Source organism: Lacerta agilis, chromosome 16 (assembly GCF_009819535.1).
Source record: "Lacerta agilis isolate rLacAgi1 chromosome 16, rLacAgi1.pri, whole genome shotgun sequence".
Taxonomy (NCBI): domain Eukaryota; kingdom Metazoa; phylum Chordata; class Lepidosauria; order Squamata; family Lacertidae; genus Lacerta; species Lacerta agilis.
In genome coordinates this window covers 30,143,081-30,161,702 of record NC_046327.1, presented here as the reverse complement: position 1 = coordinate 30,161,702, position 18,622 = coordinate 30,143,081, and the positions used below count along the sequence as shown (strand labels likewise).

Here is an 18,622-nt window from a genome sequence, read left to right as displayed (position 1 = left end):
GGTGCTTAGCATGGTTCCATGACTGAAGGGGGCTTTGGTGATTTCTTTCCAGGCTCAGGGCAGAGGGAGCTTAAAGCCAGTTGCAGCCCATCAGGATATGCTGCAAAGCCCAATATGGAAATTGGGGTTCAAAACGGAACTTGAGGACCTCAGGCCAGTGTACCTAGTGGCTACACAAGCAGGCTCTCCTATCCCACTGTACAGGCTGATACAGCGTCCTTTGTCAGAGTTGACAAATGCTCTGAAGCCACGGCAAACACAAATTTTCTGCTCCCCCCAACAGGTATCACACTGGCTCACTAGCCTTCGGCTCCCTCATTCTTGCTATTGTCCAGGTCATTCGAGTCATGCTGGAATATTTGGATCACAGGCTAAAAGGTAATGAACAGGGGGAAGGATTTAGTACAGGAAGTGTGCTAGGAATGAGAGTCTGCCTCTTTCCTTTGGCCACGTATCAGTAAGCTCAGTTGGCATGAAATAATTTTTCCATGTTTAGATTGGGAGATCTTCTCCCTTTCCCTCTCTTTCTCTGCCACCTACCTAGACATCTTGGGGCTGTCTTTGGATTCTTGAGTCTCTCCTTTTGTATTCTTAAAGGGATATTTTTATGCTCCTGGGTACTGTTGAAGGATGTGCCTGGCCCGAGAATACAGTTAAGCTTATGAGTTACAACTCCCAATAAGCAAAGTAAAAATTGTGCCAAGAAAACAAGCTATGGAAATAATGTGTAATTTCTGCAGATGTCTTTCTGCAGTTTTAATTCTTGCAGATTTGGGGAATTTTTACCAGGCAGCAGAATATCCCAGTACAGTTGTACCTTGGTTTTCAAACAGCTTAGTTCTCGAACGTTTTTGCTCCCGAACACCGCAAACCTGGAAGTGAGTGTTTTGGTTTGCAAACTATTTTTGGAAGCTTTCTGCAGCCAATCAGAAGCTGCGCTTTGGTTTCCGAATGTTTTGGAAGTCAAATGGACTTCCAGAACAGATTCTGTTCGACTTCCGAGGTACGACTGTATATTGCAGGGTGGGGAAGAGGGAACTACAAATAGCTCCACAAGCCAAGGCAGCCCTGGCCCCTGAGCACTGCAGCTCCCCACCCCACCCCACTCACAGAGACAGAAGCTTTGCTCCAGCAGATCTGGTGCACACACAGATCACTGGCATGCTAAGATTTCCTCATTGTCTTGAATGATGCTTTCTACTACCCTCTGGACCAAGAGCATAACTCTTGAAGTTATACTTTTTAAAAAGCTGTCCTTCTTAATAACAAAGGCTAGGATCCTTCAAGTGTTAATGATAATTCCAAATTCTGTGCTTGTGAACAACTGTGCACATGGGTTCCTGCCCAGCCTGACAGATAGATAATTTTTTCTCCTCCTCTCCCTTGTTGCTATCCTTGCATAAGCTGCCGACAACAAGTGTGCCAAGTTCTTCTTGACCTGTCTCAAATGCTGCTTCTGGTGCCTCGAGAAATTCATCAAGTTCTTGAACAGGAATGCCTACATTATGGTGAGGAATCTGATCGTTCTCAGGGAATTCATGCAGAGTTGTAGATGCTCAGATGATCATGGGGAAGACTTCCAAACCAGTTAGCCGAGCCATTAGCAGGAGAGCCTATTAGATGCCTTAGTCATACTTTGGACTAGGGGTGGACCTACATTTGGGGGGCCCTGAAGCCTGAACTGTTATGGGGGCCCCTTTTGCAACCAGCAATAAGGTCTAGGTAACCACTGTTGGCTTCTTCAGTGGAGTCATTTACAACAACCTTTACAAGATCTGTGCTACTGAATCTCAAACTTTGGGATTGTTGAAATGTATACAGTGGGACCTCAGTTTTTAAACTTAATCCATTCCGGAAGACCATTTGGCTTCCGAAAAAGTTCGAAAACAAAGGATCAATAGGCTGGCGGCAAAGTCAATGGGAAAAAATGAAAAACGGGGCTCGGAAGCCGAAAATTGTTTCCAAAAATTGTTCAAAAACCAGAGCTGTTACTTCCGGGTTTTTGGCATTCAGGAGCCGGAACGTTCCAAAACGGAGGCATTCGGGAATCAAGTTTTGACTGTACAACAAAAAAAGTAATCAATTTAAGTTGTGCGACTCAAATTGTGCCTACTAGACCCATTTTTTTAAAAAAAGCAATGTGGACTTAAATTGCTTCTGGGGCCCCTCCAGGATTAGGGGCCCTGAAGCTTAACCTTCATTAGTTTCATAGTAGATCTGTCCCTGCTTTAGACCTTGACGAAGCCTCTGGCCAAATCGACACTCACCTTTTAAGCATTATTAGTTATACAGTATTAGAAATAATCGTTCTAAAACGTCATGACAGGAAAGGTCCGCTTTTGGTTTCTCCTTTGCTTCCTTTCCACACCATCTTCCAGGTTTCCAGCAGCTGGTTGCTCTGCAGCACCCTCTGGTGTCACGTTTTAATAACACATTATGAACGTTAAAAAAGAAGGTCATATGGCTATATGGTTATCAGAATCGTTCCTTAACTCTTTTTTTAGCATTAAAAACCACGAGTGTTGATCTGCCCTCTGTTTTCAGGTGTGCTGAGGCTTGGAATGTGTCTAGGTCAGATCTTTCCAAACTTTTCATGCTGGTGACACACCTTTTTGACATGCATCATTTTGCGACGCAGTAATTCAGTTTTACCTAGCAAGCCGGAAGTTAAACTAACCCCTCTCCAGCCCTGGGAGGAGTGTGAGGAGCATTTGCATTTGTGTAACACACCTACACACTGTAGCTGACACACTAACATGTTGCGGCACACAGTTTGGAAAGCTCTGGTGATAACTGTGATTTGGGGAATGCTCAAACATGGCATGTTTGGTACTGCTACCAGATCTTGTACTCAAGACATCCCTGTTCTTTCAACCTGTGCTGGTTCTTCTTATGACAAGGGCATGAAAAGGAGACCTCAAAGATGCAGAGAGGGTGTTCTATTGACTCAAAGGTGTTTTGAATCTGTTGACATTATGGTTGGAGCTCTATCGAAAGATATTCTGATATGGTATGTTACAGGTGGGTAGCCGTGTTGGTCTGCCATAGTCAAAACAAAATCGAAAATTCTTTCTAGTAGCACCTTAGAGACCAACTGAGTTTGTTCCTGGTATGAGCTTTCGTGTGCATGCACACGAAAGCTCATACCAGGAACAAACTCAGTTGGTCTCTAAGGTGCTACTAGAAAGAATTTTCGATTTTGTTTTGATATGGTATGGAAGATGATATGACTAACTTTAAAAAAAGAAGCTGTATTGGTTGTTCAACAGACTTGAAACATTTTGGGCCAAGCCAATAAACCATCCTTTGTTAACTGTTGATCTGTATCTATATTCTTGAATTTGGTGTCATCCCACCTTTGGCCACAGTTGACAAGAACCAGCACAGAGAGACACCATAAAAGGAAAGCACAGAAGCTCCCAATATGCTCTCTCCGCCTGCAAGTCCTCTTTGCATTCTGGAAACGGAGCAGCAATGATGCTGAGCAAATGTCACATAGTCATGATCAATGTAAATCATCCATCTGGTCTGGGGCACGAGGTCAAAAGCTCCTGATTAAAGTACCCTGGGCAACTTGGCATAATGTTCATATTCTCTTTGGTGATTTCCCCCCCACAGATTGCCATTTATGGCACTAACTTCTGCACATCTGCGAGAAATGCCTTTTTCCTGCTCATGAGGAATATCGTCAGGTGAGGGCCTGCCAATGAATTGCCTGGTTATTACTGCTTCAGGGCTTTGAACAGGGATAGCCAACCTTCTTTGGACTGGTGGGGGAGCATCCTCCTTGGCTAAGCTCACTGGGGATGACATTCTCCTAGCTTTAAGGTTCCCTCTCTTTTCCCTCTCCACTCTTTTTAAGCACTTTGTTCAGAGACAGCCTGCCCACCCGCCCCGGCCCCATGCTGAAGAATCCTCTCAAAGTTGCAATAGAGGGTGCACAGCTTCTGCCAAGTGGCACAAAATGTAAAACAACATGGTGCCGTATCCCATATCTTTACAACTGGGAAGGACCCCAAGCACCGCTGCCAGGACCCATATGGGCAATAGGGGATAGATGTCAGTTGGCTGGTGCAGAGGGCCTTCTCGGTAGTGGCATCTGCCCTGTGAAATTCCCCCCCCCCCCCACATACACACTAGATGTCAAGGAGATTAACTATACAACTTTTAGAAGACATCTGAAAGCAGGAAATTTTTAATATTTTATTGTGGTTTTATTATTTTGCTGGAAGCTGCCCAGAGTGGCTGGGCCAACCCAGTCAGATGGGTGGCATATTAATAATAAAATTATTATTATTATTATTATTATTATTATTATTATTATTATTATTATTACCAGGTGGTGCTGTGGGTTAAACCACAGAGCCTAGAGCTTGCCGATCAGAAGGTTGGCGGTTTGAATCCCCGCGATGGGGTGAGCTCCCATTGCTCAGTCCCAGCTCCTGCTAACCTAGCAGTTCGGAAGCACGTTAAAGTGCAAGTAGATAAATAGGTACCGCTCCAGCGGGAAGGTAAACAGCGTTTCTGTGCACTGCTCTGGTTCGCCAGAAGCAGCTTGGTCATGCTGGCCACATGACCCGGAAGCTGTATGCCAGCTCTCTCGGCCAATAAAGCGAGATGAGCGCCGCAACCCCAGAGTCGTCCACAACTGGACCTGATGGTCAGGGGTCCTTTTACCTTTACCCTATTATTACTAACATTGTGCTGGCTTATAGGCAAGGTTGGGGGATGTGGTCAGGGCTCTATATTTCCTGTGCAAAGAAAGCTTCAGTCCTAAATTCAAAATTGGGAATGGATCATTTTCTTGCAAACTTGGTGATTTTGATGCAAACCAGCTCGATTCATGTGCTCTGTTTGAACTAGCTATTTGAGAGAATGCACAGACATGAGAATTTCCCTGCACGAAGGAGAAATGTGGAGGGAGGAGATGCATGGTGAAGTCCAGTTTTAGCGGTGTGAATGGGGTAGCAATATAAATCCTGAGCCACAAAAATGGCATCTGTACTGCGGGGGTCTGCAACCCATGATCTGTAGGTTGTGCCCAGTCCAGCAAGGGGAAATGCATGGCAGTTCATTTACCTATAACCTGGTGCCCTCCACATGCCTGCTGTTCTGGGAGTTGTGGTCTAGAGGGCACCAGGTTGGGAAAGGCTGCCTACAGAAACACTGCTCGGGAGTCTCTTCTAGGCAGAGGCGTATTGAGCCGCTTGGCTGCCGGGGGCGGCAAGCCAAGCGGCATCCCCCGGGGGCGGGGTCTCTCTCCGTAGCATATGCATCATAACATGACGCATGCGCTACGGAGCGCAGCCCGCATGGGCTGCGCATGTCCGCACATGCACAGTCCTGCGGGCTGCTGCGGACATGCACAGTTGGCCCGGACTCCCAAGCCGCCGCCCGGCACCCCTTCTGTGCAGCAGCTGCTCATGTGGAAGGGCTGCCGGGCGGTGGCTTGGGAGTCGCACTTGCAGGGGGTGGTGACGCAGAGTGTCACCCTCCCCAGGCTGGAACCCGGGGCGAACTGCCCTCACTCCACCACTGCTTCTAGGCATTTCTAGAAATTTCTCTAACATAATTCCACAACGGTGAGGAGGCTTAGAAAATTATTGTTTCTCCTTCTGTCTGCTTTCAGGGTTGCTGTTCTGGATAAAGTCACAGACTTCCTGCTTTTCCTTGGCAAACTCCTGATTGTGGGAAGTGTTGGTAAGTTCTTGGGGATATTTCAGGCCTCCTCTCAAAAACCCTTCATCTTCTGTACTGATTTATTCAGCTTCTCCTCGGGAATGAAATGCCTTCCAGTTGCAGAGGCCCTCTGCCCCCTCATTCCCAGCATTGTTTTGCTTCTTACTTCCTTTTTGCTCAGCTTGTTCCCACTACACACAGATAGAAAACGCAAGGTCCAAGTGCTAATTTGGCAGAGAAGGGGATGTTTATTTGTCCTGAGACCTTGTTGAAAGATGCATGGGGCACAGAGGGAATAGCTCCTGAGGTGGAGGAGGGGAGAAATGGATTCAAAGGTTTGACAGAAAATTCTGAGATGAAATGATTTTGTTTTTCTTTCCTCTTTTAGGTATACTTGCCTTCTTCTTTTTCACCCACAGGATAAAAGTGATTCAAGACACAGCACCACCCCTCAACTACTACTGGGTCCCCATTCTGGTTGGTGTCTAAGCTAAGGACTTCTTCAGTTCTTAACCGCCCTGCTACATATCTTGGCAGCTAAAGTTTCTTTTGCATATTCTCTGTCTTTCAGCTACGATAGTTTGAGTTAGTCCTTGTTAGTTGTGTTGCTTTTTGAGGACGCAGGGGAAGGGAGGAGAAAACCACTATTAATGTGCAGTAATATCTATATTGGACTCTCTTTCCAACATTTATTTCACCTGCAACGAGTTCAAGGTGGTGAATGTGGTTCTCCCTGCCACCTATTTTATTCTCACAACAACCCTGTGAGGTTTGGCCCAAGGTCATCATCTGAACCCAGGTTTCAACTCTGACTTCTTGCAAAAGGTGCAGCTTCACTGCCATTCCTAGTTTGCAGCCGCTGGCTAGCTGAGATGCAGCTCTAACGGAGATGATTCTCTGCTTTTTCTTGCAGACGGTGGTTGTAGGCTCCTATCTAATTGCACACGGATTCTTCAGTGTGTATGCCATGTGTGTGGACACACTCTTCCTGTGTTTCTGTAAGTATCCAGCTCTGGTGCCGTTCTAGTGAAACAAGCACGTTTGCCCAAGCACTAAAATAAATGCTCCAGTCACTGTGGTATTAAACCAGCGGCTGCTGAAAATGCCCTGCAGGCAGTTTCTCCTATGGCTCACCTACCCATAAAAGAACCACAAATTCCTGATTCCTTGGGCCATAGTGCAAGAGGACCCTCAGAAGACATGATGCAGGCCAGAAAAAAATGGTCCTGCATGGGCCTTGCTTTTGCCAAAAGATTGGGCTCTAGTTATATTCCATTCCAGATAACAGCCATGTCATTGCTGTTGTGCAATGAAGGCTAACAGATTCATTGTGATCTATGTCATGTCATCTATCATTGACTTCTCTTCTGGGGGACACATTCGGATAACCTGACTTTTGAATACTAGTCATAGAAGCTGCAGGCTACAAAAGAACCCTCAGCCCATCTGCCCTTTTGCCTCTGCATTTTCCAGCACTCGTTTGCTAATCAATTGGATTGCGAAGTTTAATTGGGAGATTTAATCAGATGAAGCTGATTAGCTGAAGAGGGCAATTTCTAACCGGGAAGGCTGAGAGTTTTGATTTTGAGCCTGCTTTGCATTTTAGTATCTTCTTGTCGTGGGGAATGCTAAAAAAAATGAAGAGTAGTAATTGAAAATGTACAGCCCGCTCCTATTCATGCTTATTCAGAAAGATGCCCACTTGCTGTATTGGGGTTTGCTCCCACTGCCGTACTACACTATGCTTCCTTCCTATAATATCTGAAAAGGGCACCTCTGAGGCTTAGGTAACTTGCACATTTATTCTGATTTAAGTAGTTGCCCTTTTTGATCATTTAATTCCTAGAGTGCCCCTATATGTGCCCGTCTTTTTGTTGCATTTGCATTGCAGCAAAATTGCATATTGACTTAAAATGTGTTTGAGGCAGCCAGTCGATTCCGTTCCCAAGGCAGAATTTCCTTCCCATTCCCTTGGTCATATTCAGCTCTTCTTGTCTCCTGCCTTTTTCCCCCGATTCCTTTTCTTTCTCTGAATTAGAAACCCTCTATCTGGCTGCGACTTTCCCCCATTAGGTACTGCATTTACCACCTCAGTGCTTCTCAAATTGTAGGTGCATGTGAGAGAGATCTTCAGCAATGGCAGAAAGGACTGCCTGCTTGGCTGAGTTGTTGCAGTTTTATTTAGCTGAGAGGCTAGCTGTAGCCATCCCAGTCTTCCCTATTAGATAGCAGTCAAGGACAGACAGAATGTGCCTTCCTATCTCAAGTCTTTATTTGCTTCTGCCTGACACACTGTGAGGCACAAAAGAGGGGGGGGACTAGGGTTTAGGATTGATCAAAGGAAGGATTTTTCTCACACAGTTGGTTTATGGAACTCACTGTTCTAAGATATGGCCATGGCCATTGATTCAGCAGACTTTAAAAAGCATCCAGAGAAGTCACTATTTGTCAGAACAGTGAGCCAGAACCTCCCAGCTTCACAGCTAGAATACCTATTGGCTACCTGATGCAGGAGAGAGAGAACTTGGGACATCTGTTGTGTTTATGCTTGGTTTGTGGCATCTAGTGGTTTGGGAGGGGATGCAGTGTGGGAATAATTGACAGCCTCAGGGTCATGCAGTGAGCTTTGTGGCTGCATGAGGATTTGAACCCTGGTCTCCTAGATCTTAGGACAACACTTGGAAGCACTACACCATACCAGCTCTCTGGTTCTGGAAATGTCTTGTTTCCACTGTAATGTAGGTTTTAGCCCCGTGGTAGCAGGGTGGTAAGAGCTGACTCCTCTTGCGATTGTGAAACTATTAACTTCTGATTTCTCCTTCACGTCTCCATCATCAGCTCAGTTAGCAACTCCTCCGCTTCCGCTATAGTAGCAAGCATATTCCATAGCATAAAAGCAGTTGACTGCCTAAGCTGCCTTACTCTTTTTCTGGGTGGAGGAATCTATTTGCAACTAACTCCAAATCTTCCCTTTCTCTCTCTCTCTCTCCCCTTTTGTTTTGTTTTGTATTCTTTGCTTTTGTCTTTATTTGTTTTGCTTTGCTTCTCTCTTGTCCATCCTTCTGCGGCTGCTTTCTCTGTATTCCGTGGGATTCCAAAAGGTGAAGATCTGGAAAGGAATGATGGATCTCCTGAGCGGCCTTATTACATGTCCCCCGAACTGAGTGAAATCCTGCTGAAGGGAAGCCTAGAATCTTCCAAAAGTGCTGAGAGCCAGGAATAGGGACTGGTGCACGGTGTAGGAAAGGCACACGCAGGTTCCCCACTGTGAGCCTTGTACACACCTGCCTGATCCGTGTGCAAGTGCTGTTCCTTCGTGGCTGCCCTGAGAGCTGGTGCAAACCTTCTAGTTTTGCTGTTCTGGGAAACAGTGCTTCCTCTTGCAAGTGGGAGGCAAACATTCTGGCGCCAGAGGAGTGGAAGCTGAAGTTCAAGGCTGAATGTGCTTAATTGTCAGGAAAACTCACCGCATCTCCGTTGTTTGCACCATGTGGTGCCGCTTTCTGCTCTCCCCAAAATGCCATTGCTATAGCAAGTCTGGCTATTTAACTGGTTGCATAAATAAGCAGAATGCATACAATTCAGTACAAAGTGGGTGCTGCAGATATTTACATTATGTATTGGATAATTTCTTGGACTTTCCCCTTCCTTGACTAGGCAGGTCTAGAACAGAGCCATTTCTTTGGTTATCAGTGAATTTTTGAGAGCAGATGCTTTTGTCCAAAGGGACAAAAGAACCAAAATTGTTGAGATGCTAAGGATATTTTCGGATGGTTGGGCTGGGTTGGAGTTGAGTCTACAGTACTTAGACGGGAAACTTCAAATTGCTTAGGACCTCCTTCCAGGCAGAAGTAAGTAGAGGAGGATAGGGATTCTAGCAGAGCAGAAAAGCAGGTATGCAGATGCATCCAGGTGTAATGATGTCTTGTCGAAGAGTTTTTCTTTGTTTTGAAGTTCCTGCTGCAACTTTGTGGGGCTCTTTCCGCATAGACTTACTGGCCATTTCTCCCAGTAGCTTTGAGTTTCCTTCATTTTCAGTTCCTTTACTTACTTTGTTGTAAAGCAGTATTCTGTGCAACCTGCAAGCTTGCTATCCTGCTGGATGATCCCTTTTACTGAACTGTTCTGACACTCTAGCATGCCATTGAGATTACAGTAGCTTGCAGAGTAATCTTATCAAATATACAACATTTGCTTGTTTGTAACTTATCTACAGCTTGTCTTGATGTGGAAAGTAATGACTACTAATTTCCCTAATGGCTCTCTTCCTAGGCTATGGTCCCAATATCCCACACAGCTATGTATTCCTAAGCCCATTGAAATACCTAAGTTTTAGCATACCATACTGAACTATAGTCAAAATGTAGCCTTGAAATTCCCAATGTACATCTTTGCAAAGTCCTTAATTAAGCTAATAATGATCTTGAAAAATCTGTGACTGATATCTCCTTCCTATGGCAGATAAAGTATTAGATTTCCTTCCTCCAAATATAACCCTCCCTTGGTTTTTCAGTATTCCAGAAAGCTGAAGTTTATTTTTCTCTGCTTTACAAAAGTTGATTAGCTGAACATACCTGTAGTATATGTCAGGATTATTCCCTGTGCCAGAAAAAACATAAATCTGGCTCCAATCATTCTAAAACTAAAGGTTTTGTTTTGTTTTGTTGTTTTTTGGTGGGAATGGGGAGGTAAGGTAAGCTAGCAAACAACTGTGAATTTGCTTAGGAAAGGATGAAAAGGAATAATGTGGGTTTGACAGAGGCTAGGCAGACAAAAAGGAAAGTGGGGTAGACAGAACACTGTATTGGGAGGTTTGCTTGAGAACACTTAATACATTCTGCATCTTGCTCCACATGGCATCCAACTTCCAGATTCCATCTCGGAAAACTCAGTGCCTTATTAAGAGATACTTCCTTTATGAAAGCTCTCCAGGTGTCATGTGGAACATTATCCACTTCAAGTTTGTGGTCTGGAATTACCTTTGATTAAATATAATTATGATAAGCTTTTTAAATATATTTTTTTGTCCCTGGCTTCTTTGTTATCCCCGAGAGTTGCTTTTGGCGCATAGATATTCTGTAAACATGCAAAAGATAGCATAGGGTCAATTCAAAATGAAATTAAATGAATGTTGACAAAGACTCACTAGTGACCTTCATCACAATGAGATGGAAACTTGCTTTTTAAAGATGAAATTGGAGACCAAAAGGATAGCAAATGCAGCATTATAAATTCTTGCAAGTGTTTCATGAGACAGTGGCCAGCCTGGAAACTCCTGTGTCTAGTGGCAGTGAGTTCCCCCCCCCCAAAGGAGCTAAAAGAAGTTGGAAGTGCTTTGAGAAAGGTTTTGCTTCCCATGATGTGCACACATTTTTTCTGCCCCAGGGTTGTCTCTGGCTAAACAGGTTCTGGAAGCAAAATAAAAGGTGAAAATCATTTTCCAGAGGCAATACTGGTATGAAATCCAAACATCTATGGTCCTGCTGCCGCCTGTTGATGACCTGAGCTGGCAGGTCAAAACTCTACAAAGTTTTTGAAGACTTCACTGTTTCTGGTGGACTTTTTTTGGCGCAGCCAATTTTAGTTTTGAGCAGATCACTCATACCTGTATCAGGAATAGGCCTCTTTCTTGTGCTGCACCAGTTTGAAAAAAATATATATCTGCAGGGGAAGTTGACAAAAGACTGCAAAGACAGAGCTTTGTGAAGAGAAGGCCAGATGCAGGTTTGATAGGCGTCTGGCAAATGTGCCAGTATGCTGTTCACATATATTATATCTTATATCACATAAAGAGGCATAATATTTCTCAGTATGTGAGTAGGGGAATGGTACTCCTTACAAAGCTTAATTGATCAGTTTGATGCTAATAAAAAAGATAAAGAATTTCCAAAGAAAAAGACAAGCAGAGCAAAACTTCATATAACTTAGCACTACCACTGTTGCTGCCATGGCCAGACTCAGTATTCTTCAGCTTCTCTTCCTGTTTCCCCGTGGAGGAAAAAAGATCCTCTTCATTGCCACCCCTTGGAAAAAGAATGCAGGTGTAAAAACTTGACTCTGCATTTTAAATGTGCAAATAGAACTCCTCATCTTCTCCTATTCTTCTTGCCTGGAATCTTGCTAAATTTAAAAGGCTGTTGAATTAAATTCTATCCTCAAAAGAAGCTGTGCAGTTCAGAGTTTATATCTACCTGCTTGTTGTGCATTGAAAAGTTCAACTGACTGCTTCGTTCGTAAGTTAAATGCTCGTTACACGTAGAGAGGAGGGAAGCTATGAGCTTCCCACTTAATTTTTTTTAATGCAAATGTTGCCTCAAATATGAGATTTCATCTAGATCTAGACATCTGTGGAATCATTAGGACACTGCCATAGCCTTGAGAATGGGGTGATCCATTCCATCGCACTGAGTCATGGTTGAGGAAACCCATCCTGACCATATCCTCCACCGTGAGGAAGTGTTCAACTTTCCTTGAGGAAAAGTGAAGGATTGACCTGTCAATTCGAAATCCTGCTCCGTTTGGGACATTGCTTGCTTGGGGTGAGTCCCAGCCTCCAGTAGTGTCAGGTTTCCCTGTTTTTTTCATGGGTTCAGATTGCTAACACTTTCCCTTTGTATTGGCCTTACTTGATCCCAGATACCTGCCGTTTGGTACTTGGCAGACAGACTTTTTCACATCCCTTTTGCTGGGGGAATTTGTGTCTCTTTGCAGTGGAAGATCTGGAACGTAATGATGGCTCTACCGAAAAGCCTTACTTCATGTCATCTAATCTGAGAAAGCTCTTGAAGAAGACCAACAAACAGCAAGCAGATGCATAGCTGGCCCTCCCGTTCATTCCTGTTGCTTCCGTTGGTAGCATGCAGCAGACGCACTGAAATTAACCAGTCTGAGCTTTTGTCGAGCCTTTTATTTGAAGAGCAGCAATCTGTGGGGTCCCACTTCCACTTGCTGTGCCAGAACAACAGTAGCTTCCCTTGATTTGGAAACACTCTTCTCTCCCGCCCCCCACTGAAAAATGAGGAACTTGTGTCACAATAGCTCCATCTTAAGTCTTGAGTGTAGAGGTATCTGCATCTGCTATTAGTTAATCAAAGCCTCCGTACTCACGATCAGCCTGGAGCGGGTGGGTTTCTTGCTTGCCAGTGCAGAAGCAGTTTGCATAAGCGGTAGATTTCAGTTGCCAGCAGTTCACGGAGCCCGTGACCCACTAGCCAGCTGAGCCGATTTGATTCCGTTAACTTCTTTCAGTAGACCCCAAATTGGCCTCAATCCAAGCATTCTGGCTTAATCTTAAAACAATCTTGGAGCAGTTGGATCATTCCAATAACACATTTTTTAACCATTTGTAATTACTAAGTGTCCTTTCTCCTTGTCGTGGCATTTACTTCATTATATACATCCCTTGCCACTTGGGATAGACACCTTTAAAGGAGCGAGCTGCCTTTAAGCATGGCACGTTGACTTCGTGGATAATTTATAACCTCCAAATGACTAGCAACCTTTCATACAAATGCTGTGAAGAAAAGCTTATAGGCAACTGTTGTTGGGGTTGCCGGTGAAAGAAAGCTTGAGTAATAGCGCTGTTGTTTCTTGAATGAGGATGGGGCAAAATGGTTGTAACAGCTTTGACTTGCAAAATAGGGAAAGGTCTTCAAAATATTACTTGCAAGAAAAGAGCTGTGTGTTTGTTGGGGGGGGGAGTAAACAAAGTAAGTATGAACTATGGAATAACTAAATATGAGGCAGAAGCTAAATATATGCAAAAATGTATCACTAAAATGCAAGGAAGTAGGAGGATTAGTTGGAAAGAGTTCCAAATTGTGGCTACAGGAATTGGTAACTTTCCACAAAGGTAATGATAATACCATCAATCAGTTTTTAAATCTGGGCTGTTAATTTTGTGTTTGCTTTTTATAGTCCTTTTCTACTCTCCTATACATCCCTGTATCTTTCAAAAGTATTTTATAACTGAAACATTAAACATTTTGTTTTGTACATCTGTTTAGTGTGGTTTTCTTTTCACTCAGTCAGTAATTCCAACAAAACTTATGAAGTCTAATGCAATTTGTATTTTTAGTAATTAATGGTGTCTTTCTCCCCCACCCCAAAATTAATCCACTGCATGGAAGATGTTCTACATTTAAACTGTTGGGGGACTTCAAATATATATTAAAAGAAAACCTATTATATTCTTTATTTAACTGAACTCTAGTCCAAAAATCAGATTAATAGAAAGGGGAAATTATGTGTTTGGCACAGCCCTCTTTCTTTTAGGAACCTGAGTAAGCCGATTCTGTAATCAGGTTGGAAATCAACACTTTAACTGGAGATAATATCAGATGTAAATAAATATATCTTGGCATATCTTAAGGAGACATTCATTTCAAAGAAGATACCATCCAAAACGGTTAATTCTGTGATCTCAGGCACTGAAAACAACCCACCTGTTGAGTACATGTTTTCAATAGGACATCACAGTTGACAAGGGGGTTGTCTCACCCCACCTGTCAAAATCCCTTATGTGGGGTTCCCAAGTGCCTGGGAAGTCCCAAGCTCTAGTGCTGGCAAAATGTTTCCCCGTCAGCTGACAGGAAAATGAGAATAGAAGCCTGCATTTAGCAGGTATCAGATGCACATAGGAGAAATCGTGGGGCCAGTGTCTGCAAAAAAGAAACAGAAAAAGGGTGTGTGGGTGTTCTGATCCACTGCCCCAAAGGAGGGCTCATGGGAGTGGTTGGGTGAAGTGATACCAAAGAAGGATGTCAAAAACACCAGAGGGATCAGTTCTAATGCTTTATTCAAGAAAAGTGTAGACTTAGAGCAGATCAGCCTGCCAGGTCTCCCAGCCTTTAGACTCAGGATGGATACCGCAGCAAGGAGATGGCTTGTCTGCACCCAAGCAAACATGCACACATTCTTTATACACAAAGCAGCGTAAGTCACTTTGGCCACTACTGCCCATCACTTTACCTGACCAGATGAGAGCATAGGTGGCAAACAACCAAATCTTACAGATAGTTCCCCTTTTTGGGCTCGGAGTACAGCACCCCAAGCCGACACATAAGGATAACTTCAGAGCTAGCCAATTAGCTTATATCAAAGCAAATGAATATATATGAGCTCATTGCTGCAAGAACTACCAATTAATTGTGGGGTTATCTTGAATAGGAGACTCTACTTGTGTTGCTGCAACATTTCCCCTTAAAGGAACTTCAAGGGGACCCAATATAGACCAAAAGTCCCAGAAGGCAGTAGAAGTAGGGAAAGGCAGAATGTTATAAAAAGACTACAGCATGCCTCCATCAGAAATGAGGGAATCTAGACATAGCAGTGGATAGAATGGTAGGCAACACGAATGTCCAAATCCCAGAGGGGGAAAGGTGTTGGAAAACACCTGGGAGAAACTAATCTCGCCTATGCATGCCACAGCACAAAATAGGAATGAGGTGGTAGGATGGCTTTGCACCTCATTTATCAGCAGATTGGGGGCAGGGATCGTGTTTCTGAATATCCCCCTATGTACTAATAATAAAGCTAACTGCTGTTACTGTTTTGCTGATAACTCCTGCCAGTAGCAAACTGTCATAGCAGTAAGTGGGTGAGCTAGAATCCTCCTCTCTGACGTAATAGGCTTTTATTTGCAGGCGATACTTCATGAGTGAGAAGAATTAAGGCAGCACCATCTACAGGGTGAAGTGATAGGAGTCCACTCAATGGTCTCATAGTTGTTGACATTCACCTATCTCGAGAGACAATGGAGTGCGCCTCCTGGTGTGAATCAAATGGCACTGAAGTGACCTTCCTGGGGTGCACGAGCAAACTTGGGCCCCAACCAGTGGTTAAAGTCAGCCTCTTAGTCCATAAATCAACAAGGCCATTGTGTGGCCTGGTTCACACACAAGGAGCTTGCCACCATTGCTGGATTCCTATATTTTTCTTTCGGAAAGCTTGAACATGTGGAACACAACTCGCCCACCTAGAAATACATGTTTCCCCATCTATGTTCCCCACTGACATTTTGTTCTAGTGCCGCCACTCTTCACACAAGGCAAGCAAAACTATGACTTACCAGGACCATGCAACTGTGCAGGATTTAGAGAGCAGTTATCCGAAAGCTCTTTCATCTCTAACCCTGAGCTGCAGCCAAGAACAAAACCTTGAAATATGAAACCACAGTTAAAGGGGATTTGGAATTTGTAAACAAGTGAGAAAAGAGCCCTGTACCCTTTGCTGTTTCTCTGCTCTCAAGCGCCTTGCCAGGGTTATAATATATGCCTAACTTGGAATTAGGTGCCTAGTCGAGCCTGCCTCTGCCTCCCATTGCCTCATGGTCAATACAGACCAGGCCAAGTATTTGGTCCCTATAATTTTGGAGGCGGTGAGCACTGTTACAAAAGAAGCATCAGAGACTGGAGACGAATTTTCAGAGAAGAAATGAAAGGTGCAAATAAAAAGTAATTTAGAAACCTCTCAAGAGGAAATAAGTAAACTCTCTAATAAAGCATTAGGGTGCCTTTTCAATCTTCTGTGGGCATCCCTTCTCCCCAATTTATTATTTCTTTCAAGATCTGTTTGAGCAAAAATCTGATAACAAAGGATTAATCTTTTAAGTGCTACATATCTGTGAGAGGGAATGTTGGTTGGAAAGGAATCAGCACTGCAGTACTTGGCATTCCCAAGTAGTGACCAAAATGCAATTGATGTAAGTGCCCCCTGCATATTGCATTTGAAACGTTGGCTCAGAGTATTAAACAGGAGCTCTTACTTTGCACTGTATTATTCTCCCTCAAAAATGATTTGTGAAACCAGAACAAAATTGGAAATATAAGCTTAACTTCTATATTTTCTTCACTAGATTTGTTTTTTGAAATATGAGCTTCAAGAAATCCCTCTCTTAAAACAATTAACAGGTCAACACAACCAGATTAAATTAACTAAAATCCCAACATTTCTTCTTGCTTGGGTGAGGAATCAACCCCAAAAACACAAATAATTCAACTTTTTTTTTTATAATTGTTGTAATCATGATGTTTTAACTATGATGTTATATGGCTGCTTTTGGATCCTTTGGGAGGAATGACATGATAACTGTAAAATAATAATGGACCCCCATATTATTGTGGGATACTGCAGCAAGATCACAAAAGGGGTTCTCTTCACCCCATCACATAAAGTTACAGAGAAGTGGGCCATACAAATAATTCTGGTTTTTGCTCCCATGTAAGCTGGCACCAGTGATCTGTAGTTTGGAAAAACTGGCCCCTTAAATCCAATTTTCAGAGCAGTCATTCTGCAAAGCCAGGATGTGCAGAAACTTGAACAACTTTATAACATTGCTTGGAACATAATGCTCAAAGGCTGAATGACTCAAAGGGTAAGGCAGACGTGAGTTCTATGGGAGTTCCTATTAACTATAAACTGAGCAGTTAGAAAAAGGATGCTATGATTACTAAGACCCAGCATGGGTTTCTAAAAAACAAGTCATGCCAGACGAATCTCATTTCTTCTTTTTATAAAGTAACAAGCTTGGTAGATCAGGGGGATGCTGTAAATGTAGTGTACCTTGATTTCACTAAGGCTTTTGACAAAGATCTGCATGATATTCTTGCAGAGCAGCTAGTAACGTGGGCTGGATTAGGTAACTGTTGGGAATTTGTAGCTGGTTGACTGACCAAACCCCCAAAGTGCTCATTAATGGTTCCTTATCATCCTGGAAAAGAGTGACAAGTGGCGTGCCTGATGGTTCTGTCTTGGGCCCACTGTTGTCCAATGTCTTTATAAACGACTTGAATGAAGGAATTGAAGGGATGCTCATCAAATTTGCAGATGACACCAAAAAAATTTAGCTAATGAGTCAACAATGGGATGCAGCAGTAAAAAAAAGCTAATGCTATCAACCAGTATAGTATCCAGAACAAGGGATGTAATAGTATCACTCTATTCTGCCTTGGTCAAACCCCACCTGGAATAGTGTCCAGTTCTGGGTGCCACAATTTAAGGAAGATATTGCCAAGCTGGAATGTGTGCCAAGGAGAGTAAACAAGATGATCAAGGGAATGGAAATCAAGCCTCATGAGGAATGGTTGAGGGAGTGGTTGTTTAGCCTGGAAAAGAGACTGAAAGACTATATTCAAAACAAAATATAAAAAAATCATTCCAGTAGCACCTTAAGAGACCAACTAAGTTTGTTCTTGGTATACAAGGGTCTGAAGACTTCTGTTTCAGTGTATCTGAAGAAGTGTGCATGCACACGAAAGCTCATACCAAGAACAAACTTAGTTGGTCTCTAAGGGGCTACTGGAAGGAATATTTTTATTTTTTATTTTGTTTTGACTATGGCAGACCAACTCTGCTACCTACCTGTAACTGAGAGACTATATGATAGTCATATTCAAATATCAAAAGGACTGTCACATGGAAGATGGAGCAGGCTTGTTTTCTCCTGGAGGATAAGACTCAATCCAATGGATTCAATTTACAAGGAAGGAGATTCTGACTAAACATCAGGAAGTACTTTCTGACAGAGCTGTTCAGTGGGATGGACTCCCTTGGGAGGTTGTGGATTGTCCTTTCTTGGAGGTTTTGAAGAAGTTGGTTGGTAATCTGTCATGGATGATTTAGCTGTGATTCCTGCTTTGCAGGGGGTTGGACTAGATGAAGCTAGGGGTTCCTTCCAACCCCACAATTCTTATTCTAATATTTCATTCTTCATCCCAATCTTAAGCATATTTATTTACACAAAAATAAGTCTTACTGAGTTCAGTGGGGCTTGTTCCCTAGATTTTTACTGGATTTTAGCTCTGTAGTGTGCAGCTTGTTTTATGTTCTCATTTCCATGCTTACTCCCATTTTTAATTTACATCCCGCTAAAATTCAACATTGTATGTGAAAATACAAGCAGTAAAACAATACCTAGTATCACCAGTTCAGTCTGGACATTCCC

At 43.3% G+C, this 18,622-nt stretch overlaps 1 protein-coding gene across 4 annotated transcripts in view; it reads left to right on the top strand.

Moving 5' to 3' along the window:
* SLC44A2 (solute carrier family 44 member 2) overlaps window positions 1–12,697 on the top strand; it is a 53,683-nt gene extending 40,986 nt beyond the window's left edge. For 2 of the 4 annotated variants that reach the window (XM_033172690.1, XM_033172691.1), the window contains exons 16-22: window positions 284–378; window positions 1,405–1,508; window positions 3,619–3,692; window positions 5,630–5,700; window positions 6,068–6,156; window positions 6,593–6,677; window positions 12,391–12,697. In XM_033172690.1, the coding sequence (XP_033028581.1) occupies window positions 284–378; window positions 1,405–1,508; window positions 3,619–3,692; window positions 5,630–5,700; window positions 6,068–6,156; window positions 6,593–6,677; window positions 12,391–12,497 (625 nt within the window). In that variant the 3' untranslated portion in view covers window positions 12,498–12,697. Of the gene's footprint in view, window positions 1–283; window positions 379–1,404; window positions 1,509–3,618; window positions 3,693–5,629; window positions 5,701–6,067; window positions 6,157–6,592; window positions 6,678–8,780; window positions 10,685–12,390 lie in introns of those variants that run through there. The other 2 variants (XM_033172688.1, XM_033172689.1) reach the window with 1 other exon arrangement.
* The last annotated feature ends 5,925 nt before the right edge of the window (window positions 12,698–18,622 follow it).